Below are 17208 nucleotides of genomic sequence, written 5' to 3' on the forward strand. Positions count from 1 at the left end.
TAGTGTTATAAAATTTTGTCATGTTATTGTGTTTGTTCTTATGAAAAGTAATATAATTACTGTACGAACTTCGCTAGAGAAATATTAAAGTCAAAGATTGTTTTTGTTTCTTAAATTTAATTTTTTTCTATAATTAAATATTAGTCGTTATGACCTTAAAACTTCTAAAATAATGCTGGTCAGTACTGGATGACAATATTTTGCACTCAAAAAAAAACATTTTTATATTTGGAAATAAAAAAAATTCTAACATATTTCAAGAAACATTATATATTTTTTAAAATAAAAAAAATTAGTTAAGGTAACATATTAATGTATTAAAATGCAATATTTAAATATATTGCATTAATTATTGTTAAAAAAAACGTACTGTGGTCGATACTGTACGACTCTCACCTATATTGTCAGTATTATTACATTTCTAGTCAATGACTTCACAGGGTAAATTATTTTTAGCAGCAGAACACTATTAACTTCAGAATTAGGTTATATTATATACTATACTTCAACGAAGCCAAAATTTGGAAATCAAAGAATAGAAAATTGTAATGGCCTAAAAACTATTCAAACTAAGATGACGTGGTTCGGTTCTTTTCTCCTCCCTTCAAACAAAATATAGTTTCATAATTTTGCATTACTGGCTTCATCACATGTTTTAATATTTGAAGAATCTCATGGCAAATTAATTTCAATGAAAGTCTATAAAACTCAAACTATTTGCGAGATTAGATCATCAAAGAGGAGATAAGCTGGCCTGTTAGTATCACTTTAGCTTAGTCGATGGGTACCAGTGCCTTTTCCTTGACTCCTTTTCATCCACATGACACCTGGACCAGTTATGGAGCCCTTTGTCTTTCCTTTATACTTGTAGACAAATGGTTAAGGGGGAAAATTGGAATCCGAAAGACAGCCCATTGGTTTCGAAAGTTTTTAAGCCGTAACAAGTTTTAAAAATTTTGTATAGAAAATTATTTCTCGTCAAAAGGTAGAGATCATATACACTAAGGACGGTATTCCAAGAGTCAAAAATAAGGGTTTTTGGTATTGAATATGCTACACCTCCGCATTTCGAGTGCACGATAGGACACGACCAGTTAGTTCCTTATTTTCAGTGTACGGATTTTGATGTCATATCTGTTGCTCAATTTCTGCGCATGCGCAGAGCTCATATTTTCTTTGATTGCGTCCAGATGGAGCACCCGCGTCTGGCGCCATTACCTACCTCGTATATACCATTTTTGTGATCATCGGGGGACGTACCAATCGTGTTGATGTACCAAATATAACTTTATAATAGTGAAACTATCCTGGAATATATTTTGTCAACTTTAATGATCATAATAAGAAATAATTGCAACTTTTAAGTACTTAAGAATATTAAGAGAGGCGGCTATATTTTTTTTGCGATGTAGCTGCTATCTCTAGTATTTTTGCAGGAACAATAGTATCGATGGTTGCGAAACTTCCGCTAGCGTCTAGCCTTGCGCGGGGCGCTTTTTATTAAAACTGTTACCGATTTGTTTCGTACTGGAATTCGGTATGTACACGTTCTGGAATACGGCCCGCGAGCTAGGTTACGGTTGTTTCCCAACAAGGCGGTGTTTATTTGCTTTCTTACCCGAAACATTTGGAATACTGTCTTAAGAGATTTTAAGACAATATTACTTTGGTTGTAGTCATTCCCAAAAATGAATTCAGTTCTAAACACCATTGACTTACAGATGAAACTATTTGTAGCAGCCTTTCACTATAACCGGGATTCCACTAAATTATATTATGTACCTATATGCTTTAATGTAGCTGAATTTTGGAATTTTAAATATAGAAAATTGCAGTGGCGTGACCTGTAGAAACCAAAATGGCGTCTTTCGGTTTGAATATATCTTCATTTTCAAAAACCTTTTTCTAACAAATTTGCCTGTAATGAAGCGCGGTGACGCAGCGGCAGGCCAAGACCTAGAGGACCGGGTTGGAATCCCGGCCGTCCATCCTGATTGAGGTTTCACACGCTTTCCCGAAATCACGCGGGGCAGATGGCCGAACCCAATGCCCTTTGTGTTCGTTGTTGTGTGATACCGTCTCTAATGACGTAGTTGTTGACGAGACGTGAAGCCCCCCTTTGAAATGATGGATGTTCAACTCCTCCAGTTGTTTCCTCATACATAACCGGGTGTCGTGACAATGCGTTGGAAAGCAACACCAGTAGATTCCAAACCACCCGAGTCATGCCGCACATTGGACTCGAGCCAACATAGATACAGTTGCTTTGTCACGTGAGTGCTAAACCTAACTGCTACCGTTATAAGGGAGTAGTGTCAGAAATTATTTTGCTTCTTTTATAATATAGCCATATTTAATTGTTTTCCACCATACAAGTCCTTATTTAATATTTTTATGAACTTAAAGCTAATTGTTAAAGTCATGCCTAGAATGTACTGAAAGCATGAAATCATGTGGTGTACAGTTTTGAATTAAGCGTTAGTATGTAGCCTTTTTCTTCAAACTCATTATTTCTAGTATTTCATCCATAAATCCATAAAAGTTAAATTTTCCCAAAACCCTAATATAGCTCAGGTTTCTATGGTTTTATGGAAACCATAAATTTGTAATTAATTGTGGATATATAATGGATTATTATGAAAAAAAAATATAAAGAGTTTGAACAGGGTTTCCGTACATGCTACGATTGACTTACAAAATTGATTTCAAAAACCATTAACCAAGGACTTGTATAGTTGGAAACAATTACATATGGTTATATTATAAGTTTATGTGCAAAAAACATGAAATATTATAAGCAGAATAATTGCTGATGATACTAACCACGTTGACCGTGCCAGGCGGGACCCGGGGATCGCCCGAGACTACAACGTTGACAACAGCAATTTTTTTGCTTAATTTGTGTTTTTGTCTTTTGGGGTTTTTGTAGTTTTATTCTACAGACATACATGTGCTTAGCAATGGCGTATGTCCAAAAGCTTGCATCAAGTAACGTTCCTGGAGCCGCGACGCGTCTGGCCACGTGGGCAGGACGGCGCGCCACCGACCTCTTGTGTACGCTCGAGCACGCCGGTGCGCGCGCGGGCCAAAGAAGTGTCCATCGGCTGCGACCTGAGGCGCGTTCGCGATGCGCCGGTGGCATTCAGACAGCAGCGCAGCCACTCCGTGAGGCGACTGCGTCGGGCGGCAGGCGAGCTTGGCTTCCGCGTTTTCCTCGTTGCCCCGCGCCGAGACCCGGCCTCTGATTCCCGTCACACTGGATCACAGAAGTCTATTTGCCGTCGTGTACCACCCGCAGAAACTCGGTGTGACAGCTTCGTAATTAGTTAGGCAAAAACTCAAATTATGAATTTTTTTCCGACTTTTTTTTTTTTACAAATAGCAGATAACATGGTGATACAAAGCACAAAGTTAAAATGATTATGTACTGGAACATCCATAGAAATGGTCTAGTATTAAAAAAAAAAACTGTCATTGAAACACAAAACCCCAACAATGGCTGTGCAGTCGAGCTTTGAAGTAAAGTCCTTAACATTACGAAATAGTGCTGGTTAATTTCAGAAATACATTTTAAATTAACTGTGTGTTTCGTGTGAGTATATTTACTTTTCTTTTAATGTTGATGGGATTTCGGAAGGGGCTTTAATTTAGCTTAGTTGCATGCATTAGTTGCGATGAGGCGGTTGCGCTCTATTAACAAATTAGGTAAACAACCAATATATATATATATATATATTTTAAGATGTTTGGTCTAAAACGACTAAAAATGTTTGGAAGTTATGGCGCTCGCTCATGGCTAAGGATGGGAATTTCTTTATTAAACTGGAGATCACGAGTACACGCAGTTTTCAGTCACGCCGAGGGATTTTATATGTAGGTAGCATACGTAGTATCCTTCTAATGGTTCGTGTTTCTATAAGAGTTTAAAATTGCATATAATCATATTTTAGCTTTACGGTTTCATCGCTGTGGCGGATCCGAAAATTTATTTCAGGATGGGCTTCGTAACAAAAAGTTGTATTAAAATAAACTTAATGTCAACAAGATGTTGGAGCAGTTACATCATTATTATTAACATGCATTACTCACTGCCTAAGTGGTTTGTGATTTCAGGTATTTGTAACAGCTCACGTTGCATCACCCATAATAACCGATTGCCGTCACCGAGATTTCGCTTATTGATTCATAACTTAGAAAGGAGGGGGGGGGGGTTGATATCCCCTTATCCAACCTCACACCTTTGCGTCTGCCACTGGGTTTGTGTACTTCAGTGTACATTTTTTTCCGTGAAAAAATCCGTAATTTTACCAACACTTTGTGTCCAGCAGAAATTGATGATTTGGTTTGCGATCACTCTCTCTCTCTATCTCTCTCTCTCTCTCTCTCTCCTCTCTCTCCTCTCTCTCCTCTCTCCCCTCTCTCCCCTCTCTCTCTCCCCCCCCCCCCCCGTGCTTGAACTCCACAATATGCAAATAAGCGATGTTTCTATTCACAAAAATTTGATTGGAAATATTTGAAAGCAACCTTTTTTCAAATTATCGACGTGACTCGATGCACTGATTAGGTCTCTTTCTTCATTATTTTGAACCTTGCCTCAACTTTTGGAAATTATAATACAATAATCCCTTCGCAGAACATAAAGGGTAGTGAGACTTTCTTCATGATTTCTACTCTGACACGTTTAAGATATATTCGCGGCAATTTTTATTTTGTTAAAGTTATATCGCCTATTATATTGATGCGTCTCTTGGCTTTATGGGCCAGCAGTTTATTTCGCCAGCGTCCTAGAATAAAATTCGTTGACGAATACTTTTAATGCTGCGCATGCGACATTCCGTTGAATAGTTATTTTATCTGTCGCAGGCTTGTAATTTTACCAGAAAATAATATGGCAGCTTTGCGGTATTCGTATTCCAGCTGTAAAGTGGGAACACAGTTAGCTGGTTTATAAACACTGTAATTTTCTAAATCGTTCCCCAAGCTTTAAAAAAAAATTGGCCGCTTTTACACTGTGGTTGTTTTCCATACTTGAAGCTAACTGGATTCAGTAATACGTTTTTCACTGAAAGTTGTAAGTTGTTCGGGGACTAGCATGGCCTTATATGGGCCAGGACTGCAAGGTCAGTTTTCACTTTCTCTAAGCACTCGTGAAATCGATGCGACGATGTGCTTTCAAAATAACCAAGTACCAAGCATCAGGTAGCGCGTAGTTATGAATTTCGTTGATGTTTATTTTTTCCTTCTTGTGTAAAACAATTGGCAAACATTTTACAAGTAGTTTGTTGCTTTCTCTATTTCCTGGGACACGATTGGATGTTTGAACTTTTAATTTTTTTTTTAAATTCGAAAAATGGAAAAACTTGATTTGAGCAAATCAAAGGACTCCCATATATAACTCTGGACTTATGGCATGAGTGCTGATTGGCTGTTGTAGCCAACGAGTCTCGGGTCGCGAGTCTGTTTCCAATCTTAAGTATGGCCCGTTTGATGAGCACCTAGTCGGTATTCAATTGGTTCGGAAACACGCTGTTATCTAGATCACGCTTGCGACGTGAGGCCAGGGCCATCGAGAGAAACCAAGGGCCCGGGACCCGCCTGCACGGTGTGCAGAGCTTCCAAATAACCCACGTAATTGGAAAACTGCTCATGCTATCCTAGTGTTGTCTGGTTACGAAAAGCATTTAATCATACGCCGAGGGCGTATGAGTAGTCAATTTCCGTTTTTCGTCTTTAAACTGTACTTTTAGGAAAGTGAAAAGGCTAAAAACGTGTGTTTTTTAAGAATAAATTTCAAACATGAAACTTCCGGTGCAGATTACACTCAAGGGCCTTGCATTATTCATGTATTTTTTTTTAATTTCTCCACCATCTAATGTTATGGTTACCTCTAAAATGTCATAGTTCTATGCATGACGAATAGACTGCACGCCAGTGTAGAGCCTTGCGCTTAGAGGCGATACTGCGCTAGAAGCATCAGCGATTGTCTCACTTAGGCCTACCCTACACGATGTCCAATTTCGTCTATACCTTCTGTTACTTCAATGGATATAAAAGTTGGCATAAGTTTGTGTAGCAGATGAAAAGAAAAAAAAATCGTTATTTCATACACACGATACCTAAAATGCTGACAGATAACCAGCTAACGCAATTGCCAGCCAAAGGAAGTATATCGGAGTAGGAATACCCAAATACTGACAATATACGAAAATTACAGCTGTTTAGTCTAAAATTATGTAACCTTGTGAATGATATTTGATATTTTATTTATCTTCTACATTCCACTTACAAAAAAAATGACAAAGTTGGCTTAGTAATTCAAAACTAATGCAGTGCAGGTTAGACTTGACGAATGTAGGTAATTATTCCTTTTTGCGTATCCAGTTTACATGAAAGTTTTATTTACTTATTTTCAAGATACGACAGGTCTGTCCTGGTAGGCCAGTCGGTTCGTAGTGTCAGCCCCATTCCATCTATGTAGACCCTGCCTCAGACGGAAAACTACATGCCGGTTATCATTTTTATGATAAATATTTTTTGGTTATGGTATTGTTTCCCATCACAAACATATTTAAATGCTTACTTTATTTTAGTATTTTATGTGAAACTGCAATTGAATGTTACACGGGACAATTACTCCCGAGGACAACGTTCCTTATCTCGTATCAGTTTATATCAAAGCTTTATAATGAATACATACAATCCAAACTTATTTTAGTAATTATACAGCTTAAAATAACAAACACATTTAACTATTTGGTTGATTTTCTAAATTTTTACGGTAAAATATAATTGGGTATATCAGAAAACTAGAACACGTTTTAGTCCGGTTTTAGCTAAGATTTTGGGTATGAAAACTTTTATTTTATACCCAAAGCCGTTCCCCTTGGATGGGTACTGAAATGTTACCTACACTGAGGGAGGCGCGCTAAAAGGAAAAAGAAAAGAAAAACACGTAAACTGCTAAGGAAATGGGTGTCGTTTAGGGCTGGCTTTATCATCCCGCCTCACTGACACAGATGCACCACTGACTATGCGGGCCCCTTAATGTACAACTTTTGTAACCCTTCAACTAAAATAAACTAAAATCTGTAAACATTAATGTGACAATAACTGCAACTGTGATATGTGCGTGTCGCATTGCGTGTTAGGCCCTCCTCACACGGGGATACTGAAGTTGCTTAGATACCGCGAGACTCGGCGACCGAGCGACTCGTCATGTAGATAGGCATGGCGTCACTCAGACGGCGATACTGGAGTGGCGGAGACTGGAAGTCGTAAGCAACGTAAATCCCGGCGACTCAGCATGCTGGTCTCCACGCTACTCCAGTAGCCTACGCGGCGCGATACTGTATTGTAGCGAACAATGGGCGAGCAGGCGTTTAATATCAAATTTGTAAACGAAGTTGAGAAACACCCAGAACTCTATAACTACAAGTTGAAAGGGTATTCAAAAAAGGATGTGACTGACAAAGCATGGAATGATGTCGCAAAAGAAGTGCAACTCACAGGTAAGTTGACAATATCTTAAACAACAATAATTAGATATAAAATATCTATCATAATAAACTAACTTGTGAAAAACCAAAATGTATATGTAAACAGCATGTTTTATATTTAGTATCTCACAAATACATTATTAGTAAAAGAAATATAGTTTTTATACAATGGTTATTCGTCCTTCGAAGAAATACCTTATTCTAAAACGTTTGTAACGTATAAAAATTACTTTCTATTGATATCTTTTCTTGGTTCCCAAGGGAATTACGCATGGTTTTTACGAACTTCGATAAAACTTACCACATGTTCAAAGTTGTTGTCATACTCACAGTAACCTACAAAAACACATGAAATACTTTAATACCTAATTAGTTATTGTAACAGTATTTCCACTGCCATGGAACAGAAGCCCGGGGTGTTAGAAAATAGTTTGCCAAGTAATTCCGCACTTCATGAGCAGTAGACCGATCATGTAACGTTAGGTCTTCTAGTGGCTGTGGATTGATGTTGGGCGTTTCTGAGTTGCCAAATGGTTCACCAGCAAAATATTTAATACCTTCACTTTTCCGAATGAAGTTGTGAAGAATGCAGACAGATTTTATTACATCAACCACTCTTTCCGTAGTTCGGCAGCGAATAGCAGTGTTCAACACTTGGAACTTTTCTGCCATCATTCCGAAAGCGCACTCCACTGTTTTCCGTCCTCTGCTCAATCTGTAATTGAATATTCTTTTAACATCATCAAGTGTTCTCTGAGGGTAAGGACGCAGCAAATATTGTGACAATGGAAAGGCCTCATCTCCAACAAAGTAAAAAGGAAAGTCAATCTCATTGTCGTCATCTGGTAATCGTGAAGGCGGTGGTATGTCTAGTCCTCCATTTGCAATCCAGTGTTTGACAGCTGATGCGCGAAACACTCCTCCATCGCTGTTTCTACCTGCATAGCCAGTTTCAATAAGAGTGAAGAAACCATCTGCATCACTGCTAGCCAGCAGCACTATTGAGTGATACATTTTGTAATTAAAGTTACTTGAGCCAGTTCCAGGTAATTTTTCTATTCGAATATGCTTACCGTCCAATGAACCCAAGCAATTGGGTAAATTCCACAGTGAATAGAAACGCTGTGCTATCATTCTCCACTTTTCTTCTCCTGGGACAGGCATGTAGGACTCTTTCAACGATTCCCAAATTAATTTGGTAGTTTCTCGTATGATGTTGATAACTGTGCTTTCTCCTCTAGCAAAGTACATCGACAGCGATACAAATGTACCTCCTGTTGCCAAATACCTGCAACAAAGTTAAATTAAATTTTACTTCATAATACATTCCCCATGTACCATTTATATATTTTTTCTTCAAATAATAAACATATGTTGTATATATCTGGATTATACTTAATACTACTTCACTTTTGTATTTGTTTTTTGTTTACTGTAAATTAGTTAGGAATTCATCCATTGCAACGATTTATATTTATGTGAACAATGTTGTTTGTTTTCAGTTAACGAATGCAAAGAAAAATGGAAAAATCTCCGTTCAGTTTTTGTCCGTCACATAAAGCCACCTCCAAGTGGTTCAAGTTCCAAAAATAAGAAACCATATTATCTATCGGAGGCAATGAAATTTACCCTACCATTCATAAAAACGCTTGGTACACCATCGGGGAATTTGCCAGAAGTCATCAATGAACAAAACCTGGAACACAGTTCATCTGACCCAACACAAAATACGGAAGACGTTGCGGCTGAAGAGGAGGAATATATCTCAGATAACGCAATACTAACTACAACACCACAACTTTCCCTTCCTTCACCTATGCTGCCAAATACTGACTTCTCGCAAGAACATGCTCATCATTCCCAACAAATGACTCATGATCCCTTTTCCAACCCAAAAGATAATTTATCAAAGCGTAAAAAGCAAACAGTGACGGAAGTGGACAAGTCCTTTATGGAATACATGAATGCAAAGAAAAGGAAACTTGAATCGAATTCAAACGATGATAGGCAAGTAAAAAAGTCGTTTCTTCTAAGCCTTTTACCAGAAATCGAACCTTTGACAGATGCACAAATGAAATCATTCCGACGTAGGGTTCTGCAGCTTATTGATGACATCACGAATCCAAAAGACATGCACCAACACGTACCAGCTTACCAACAGACCCCAACTTACTCCTACAGTGTTTCCACGCATTCATCGTTGGCTACAGATAATGCTTCAATTTGTTCGTCGCCTGGAAATCAAACTATTCCACAGAAAGTACAAGATACTGAAACGCAACAGTATTTTGAAGTCATCCAAGAGACTTTACAATATGAGCAGGAACATAATGTGATGTGATGTTTTGTTGGGTGTGTAAACATATAACTTTGGTGTACGTGTTTTTATCTCTATTATGTTGTTTATTTTTGTGTTTACAGTCATGATTTGAATGTTTGTGTAATGGGTATTCTTTAAATAGTTTATATATATACATTTTTTCTTTTGCAGTACATTATTTGAATGTGTATTTCTTAGGTATATTTGAATTAAACATTGGAATGAATTTATGCATAAGATATGTTTATACTTTCACCTTTCAGTTGACTGGAATACTTGGGTATAAATAACTTTAGATTATTTAACCTGTTAACGTTAAAGTGCACATTCTTAAGATCCATACAACAGCCATTTTCCACAGATAAAATAAGTAATTGCGGCCTCAAGTTAAAATGCATACATTGTTTTTATTCGCCAAGCATCAGTATATACGTTAAAATACTTGGAAAGAAATAGATTTGTGTTGAAGGGAAACATTTAGAAGTGCCTTAACAAAAATTCGTAATAATTTGTATTTCTTAACTTACTTACCTCAAAGTTATCAGCAATCGTTCACCGGGGCTCACGCATTCCCTCATAGTGGTATCCCTATAATACATCGCAGGTGTAACAATTTCCGTTAACATTTGGTAAGTCTCCTTCGTCATTCTGTAGAAAGCGATGAATTTTGAGTCTGTCTCTTGCAATTCTTTGGCCGCGACAAATAATCTACAATTAATGTTCCTTTCTATATATGGATGAACCCACAATCTTTTCCTACTTCGTTTTCTATAATGTTGATAATATTGGATAACAATATCACTATCGTCACTGCTGTTATCACTGGACATTACATACAATATATAGGCACTTCACGGTTCCACAAGATACTCGGGCTGTACTCACGATGCATTTTTTCCTCCCAGTCTCTGATATTTTAGTAGCGTCGTGTGAAGATAACGGGCGACTAGAGTCACCCAGTCACACAGTTGCCTAGTCTCCAGGCTACCAGCGATCGTTTTGTAGGCAACTTCAGTATCCCCGTGTGAGGAGGGCCTTAGGTTTCCTGTGGATTCTACAAACGATACTCTTGTAATGGGGCCCCTGGTATTTTGACTCACCCTTGCCCTCTCCTATTCCTCTCGACGGCCTTGCGGTAATCCCATGGGTGAGTTGTAATGTCACTTGCGGTCCATGTTCGATTCCTGGCACGAAACATGATGATCGTCGTCGTGACCAGGTGAGCGGTTGCTCTCAGTCGCGTTTTCGTCCCACCCTTACACCACTCTTGATCTTGATGTATACGAGACTGTTGACCCCGAGTCGTACATTTACATTTCACCTCCCCCTTTTTTGAAGGAGGGGACGACGACATATATATTGTAACCATTATGGTAAGACCTTAGGGAGTGGGCGTGTGCAATCTTGGCCATGTTAATATACAGCCAGTGGATGGCCACGTCGGCATGGTTACATGACCAACCGGGTGAAGCCTTTTTTCTCTCAGCTGTTGGTCTGCGACACGTTGGCTGAACGGCCAGAACATTGGCTGAGGTGTAGTGTTTGCATTGTGGAAGCAGTTTGAATTGATTCTTGTTATGGAAGTGACTGTTTAACGGAGTAGATTCTAATTAATTTAGGACCATTGCCAGACAACATCAAGCACCATTTCCACAATATTTAGGGCGGAACAATATGGCGAGTGTTTCAACTGCGTCACAGCATGCCTTCTAACAATTCCTAACTCCATGTATACAGCAAACACGACTCCCGACTAGGAGAACAGGTACAAAAATAAAATCAACAACAAACCTCTGTACTTGGTGAAAATAATAATTGTTTGGATACGTAACTAGTGATACAGGCATGCAAAAAAAAAAATACTAAAAACCGTGTTTTAAATTCCATAAATTTTTGCATACCCTATCATAACTCAGTAAAATTTACTGGTTGAAAAATAGTGCTTACGGGCTGCTGGATAACTGTCGTGGGAAAAACATACTTAATATTTATTTACGAACAATAAAGATATTTCATCGCGAAATTTCATTGACTGAAATTAATTATATAAAATGAAGTCATGAACTGATTTGGCACAGGCCGTGTACATATGTCGTTTGCATGGTCTGCTATGTTCTCGGTTAATTTCTTTTTTCTTTTTTTTTTTTCAATTGAAGGGTGGCACAGAAAAATGTAAAATTTTGATGTGGCACCTATCAATTGTAAACCCACCCTTAAACTTCAGAACAGACACGCGGTCACTCCACGGACGTAACACGCGGGTGATTTCAGAATGGAGCGGGTATTTGCGAAACAGCAGGGACAGGCTCGCAGTTGGCTTGGCAAGGCAGCGGCCGTTGTCGCCGGCGCGGCGACACGCTCCAGCGAGGTGGTGGTTGTGTTGGCAGCAGTTGCCAACCTCGGCGGCGCGCTCGCCGTGACAGCGCGGCGACCCCGCTGCTTCCGCAAACACCGCTGGCCCGGAGCGGGTCGCGGCGGCTGAGTGGCCGATCGCCATCTTGGACTTCCCTTCCTTCTACTGCAGTTTTAATCATTAACTATCTTTTCCAATTTCTTTATTGGCATGTCAAGGTTTAAATCCTATCCCCCGGACCTTCTGTACCTTGTCGCAACCACATGTTTACCAACAGGCTCTAGTCTGTAAGCGCCGCGAGGATATAACTGGTACTTCACGCGGGCGACAACTGTCATGATAACCACACCATTTCTTATGTGTTGACCTCAACAAGTAGCCAAAGCTAAGTCATATGTCATGTCAAACCAAAAGAAATTAACACGGAATCTTAATTGCAAGCGGCATGAAAATATTTGAAATTGCAATTTGGCGACCCCTAATCCCCCCTAACAGACACAATTCCGCTCTGGATACGGTTCTTTTGTATGCAGTTAAACCATCAGGTTCATAATCAATCTAGACATTATGCATGAAATAAGCAGAAAACTTTATAACACTGAAAAAGGTTTAGGCGTTATTATAACGTTTACCATCCACGCTTTACAGTCACCATTTTGCAAGCGCAAGCAATCTCCCACAGAGAGAGGCTTTTCAATTCCTGGGAAGGGGAGGGGTTGGCTACCCTCTCCCTTCACACGGATATACGCCTATGAAGACAACCATTATGTATGCCGTAGAATCGGTCGTCCTTCGTGGAATTACATTAGCAGTTTATCGTGCCAACGTCTCTTTATTAAAATATTTGCTTTTTGTGTGATAGTTTTATTGACTTTATTACGAAAATCATCACACTTAAAGTTAACATTTTTGGAATGCATTTGCTGAGTTGATGGAGGCTGCTGTACTTTTTTTTTTAAATTAACTCGACGTTGTTTTCTGAAACCAGTGTGATTTTAGGGTTTTGCGCTGTAAGGTAATGGATAGAAAAGACTTAGAAAGGGAACATGTGTCACAGAGACGCTAGCGTGCACGGCTACCAAGCACTCGTTTAACGAAATATATTCTGTGTGAAGGGTTTTAATAAGTGTTGGGTGGGAAGCCAACCTTAGCAGAAGCTCTGCAGGTTAATAAAATTGACTTTCTGCCATATTATTGTTTTATTTTTGGTTCGATTACTGTGTATCTATACTACGAAATGGTTATTTAGCCTTTCTTCAGGGTGTCTACAGATCACGAAAGTCACAAAGAAGTAACGGCCTAGTCGGGGATGTATTTGTGTCAGTGAGGCGGGATGATAAAAGTGCGACGTTCGATGGTGCTTCTAGCTCTCTGGACTGGAGCCGCAGTCTTCTCGTCGTGCAGTGGGGCAATTACGGCATCCGGGCGGTGACCATCATATTAGATGGCGAAGGAACGAAGATAAATGTGCAACGCAGGTCCCTTGGGTACTTTCAAGAATATGTACCTGGTGTTTCATGCCTAAAAATTGTTCTGGAAACATGCGTTTTCTAAAAATATACACGTTAAAACTAATTCGAAACTGAACTACTCATCCGCCTTCAGCGTCTTCTTAAATGCGTTTCGTAAACAGATACCACTCTGATTATTTTGAGCAGTTTGTAAATAGCGTGTTTTATTTGTAGCTCTGCACGCCATGTGTATGCCCGGGTCGGCGGGGCCTTGACCTTGTCTTCGAGCGCCAGCCACGCTGTTTGGTCAGCTGCCCGGACGTGGCTCCACTTATAAGTCGAAGAAAGTGAGCGCCGAACGCACGTCTCCGTCCAGTGTAGAAAGTGCCTGAATGGCTGGACGTGCGGCTCTCCGCGGGAAAGTGGTTGGCTGTACCCACCCAAGTTACCGACGGGGGGGAACTTCCAATGCTGCCTGCCGTCCCGACACATAATGTTTGAGCTCGTTATCTTCAACACTTGGCGATGCGCCTTTTGTCTTCGCACGACAATGCTTTGTACTTCAGCTCTCTTCCAACAACGGCCGCCTTACTTTGAACATAAATGGAGCTATGTCTGCAGCAAGTTTGCTTGTTGAAGTAAGATGATGGTTGTACCACTTTGTGATGTTCATTTTGTACTTAAAAGGTTTTTATATCAATTTTATCGTTACATTATTAAAGTGATTATATTATTTTGTAAAAATTTTTACAACCTAGACGGACGAATAATAATTTTGATTTCCAATACATTGCATTTCAAAATATTAATAAAGTCTTATGTCTTGAACACTGTCATCTCGTTATGATGTTTACAGACAATGTTGACAGAATAGTGGCAAAAGAATAATTAGTCCATTGCTACTACTTTTGAGAACTTTAAAATATGAGACTGATTACATGACACGTCGTATTTGACCTAACGTTGACTCGTGATACTGTATATTATTCTATGTGCTTAAAAGGACGGTGTAGTAGTTGCGTTAGTCGTCTCCAACGTACACCACCTGGGTTCTGTTTCGGCCCCGGTTCAGACGCGGAGTGTGCGCAATGAGAAACGTGGCAGACATTGCCCTCAGTAGGTTTTCTATTGCTGAGCTTCAGTTTCTTCCGTGTACGCATTACGTTCCTGCTCTTAGAGCTTAGTTTCATGTCGTTTCGTTCAGGTGTGATTACTGGTACCTGCAAGTAATGTCACATCGGCGAATGTATCCCCTTTTATAGTTTATTTTTTATTTTTTGGTAACATACTTAAACATGTAATATAATCTATTAACCTATATGGGAGTTTTTTTTCAAGGTGAGTCTAAAATTGACCGACTAACTTCGACGGCAGGTTCATCATGACTAAATAAGTTGAAAACATATGTACGACTTATGATGTAAAGTGCTTTCCAAGGCTGGTATACGTCTATGAAATTGGAGCTGAACAACATTTGAATGGCAAACATTATAGATGGATCACTGAGCGTCTGTATTATGTTTGATTGAATGATATTCTAAAACCACCGCAAATTTAGTCGTTGTAGCAAAAATTATGTGGAAAGGTGTTATTCCCAATTGTTTCCATGAAATAGTTTTTCTACAGCTACCTGTGTTCCGTACCATGTGCGTCTCTGCCTGAGGACGGGAGCAGATAGCAGTTTGCGAAACGTCGCTTGTTTCTGTTTTGGTAAAACTATTGTGTTCGTTTAATCTTTTCGTTTTGTCGTGTTTTTGTCTCGTTTCAACTGTTGTGCTGAATTATTTTGGGTTCAATATTTTTGTGCTGTCATCATTTGAGGCTTTTTTTTATCGTTCTATTCTGTTTTGGAAAACTATTGTGTTCGTTTCGTCTTTTCGTTTCAACCATTGTGCTGAATTTTTTGGGTTCAATATTTCTGTGTCGTCATCGTTTGTGGGTTTTTTTTTCGTTCTCTTAGTACATTTTTCTTTGTTCTTATTTGTTTGTTGACCATATTCCTGTTACGGAATATTTTGTGGTGTTTATATCCTTGTTGAAAACAGCAATTTTTTGCTTAATTTTGTGTTTTTTGTCTTTTTTGAGTATTTTTTTTAATTTTTTATTTTTATTTTTCTTAAACAGAAAAAGTTCTTAGCAATGGCGTATGTCCAAAAACTTACATCAAGGCATGCACTCCCATTGCACAAATCTTTCAAAGATAATGACAAAATTAGCATTAGTTGTTGAACATCATCCAATTAAACATAATTCAGACGCCCAGTGTTCCATATTAAGTAGGTCATTTCTCTAATGTTTACAAAAAAAGTTCAACTCCAAAGATGTGGAAGCACTTTAGACAGTAAATCGAATATTTGTTTTCAACCTTTCTCGTCGAGATGAACCGGCAGCCGCACTTTGTCCGTCAAATTCAGACTCACAACTAGTGAACTTGTTTAGAACCTTTCGGAGGACGTAAAGAAACACAAATTTTCCCCTTAACTTGAGAGCGCCGTCTGCCCGGGCACACACACGGTGCGCAGAGCTTCAGCAAAATCAATGCGATTTCAAAACTACTCAAGATATCCGAGTGGGATCTGTTTACGAAAAGCAATCAAGAATTCGCTGAGGGGCGAAAAGTATTTTTGATTTCGGATTTAGTTTTTTAACTGTATTTTTAGAAGAGTTAAAATGGCTAAAAGGCCTGTTTTCAGAGTAATTTTTAGGCGTAAAACAACCGGTACAGATTCTTGAAAGCACTTAAGAGACTTTCATTACACATTTACCTCCATTTCTATGCCATATAATGTTACGGATACCGCTCAGATTTCACTGTTGTTCTATGGACGACGGGAAGAATGCGCGCCAGATTAGAGCCTTGCGCTTGGAGGCGATATTGCGCTAGAAGCGCCAGCGAGCGTCGCCCTTACCGGTAACACACATACACCTCTGACTGGACGGGCCCATTAAGTTCCACGTTTTGGTATCCCCACGGCCTCGCTCTTGTGATGGCGGAGTCCGGGGAAACGCAAGCAGCAAGGCGGCGGGATGTCCGAGCGAGAGTGGCGTCGCACCCCCGGCCTGCCTCTCCTGTTCCGCGGAACGGCCAGATGTCACGTCGCCCTGTCGAGGTCGTGTCCTCGCGGCACGAGCTAGCTCCTCGCGGCATTGGGGGTCTTATTGTCCGTAGCGTGGGCACGATAGCGGCCAGTGCGATTCGTCCGAGTAGACCACGAGAAGAACTGAAGTGTGTGTATGGTGCGCCGTGTTTGGACTGCCAGATGTAACCATAAAAGAAGTACTATTTTCGTGGGCTTTTGTTTGCGTTTGCAAATTTTTCTCACTTTTTCAGGAAATTTTCAGTTTTACACGTTTAAGTTAACCATTTATCAGTGATATCGACTTAATAAAACTCTTTAACACTGACTGACTGACTGACTGACTGACTGACTTGACCGACTCTCAAACGGACAAAACACAGCTTAAACCGGCGGGTCTAGCAGCATGAAATTTTGCGTAGGAGTTCCTTATATAACGTAGGTAAGCTCTAATAAAGGATTCTTGAAAATTCATCCGCTAAGGGGGTTAAATAGGGGATGAAAGTTTGTA

The 17208-nt window shown here is 39.5% G+C and overlaps 2 protein-coding genes across 4 annotated transcripts in view; both read left to right on the forward strand.

The window, feature by feature from the left end:
• LOC134543176 (E3 ubiquitin-protein ligase RNF19A-like) overlaps positions 1-17208 on the forward strand; it is a 254720-nt gene that overhangs the window by 89368 nt on the left and 148144 nt on the right. The window lies entirely within an intron of this gene.
• On the forward strand, positions 7125-9991 carry LOC134542972 (uncharacterized). The gene is made up of 2 exons (XM_063387608.1): positions 7125-7508; positions 8999-9991. Exons 1-2 carry the CDS (start codon positions 7364-7366, stop codon positions 9835-9837), a joined length of 984 nt encoding a protein of 327 aa, XP_063243678.1. The 5' UTR covers positions 7125-7363; the 3' UTR covers positions 9838-9991.

The sequence above is a fragment of the Bacillus rossius genome, assembly GCF_032445375.1.
Source record: "Bacillus rossius redtenbacheri isolate Brsri chromosome 9 unlocalized genomic scaffold, Brsri_v3 Brsri_v3_scf9_2, whole genome shotgun sequence".
Lineage (NCBI taxonomy): Eukaryota > Metazoa > Arthropoda > Insecta > Phasmatodea > Bacillidae > Bacillus > Bacillus rossius.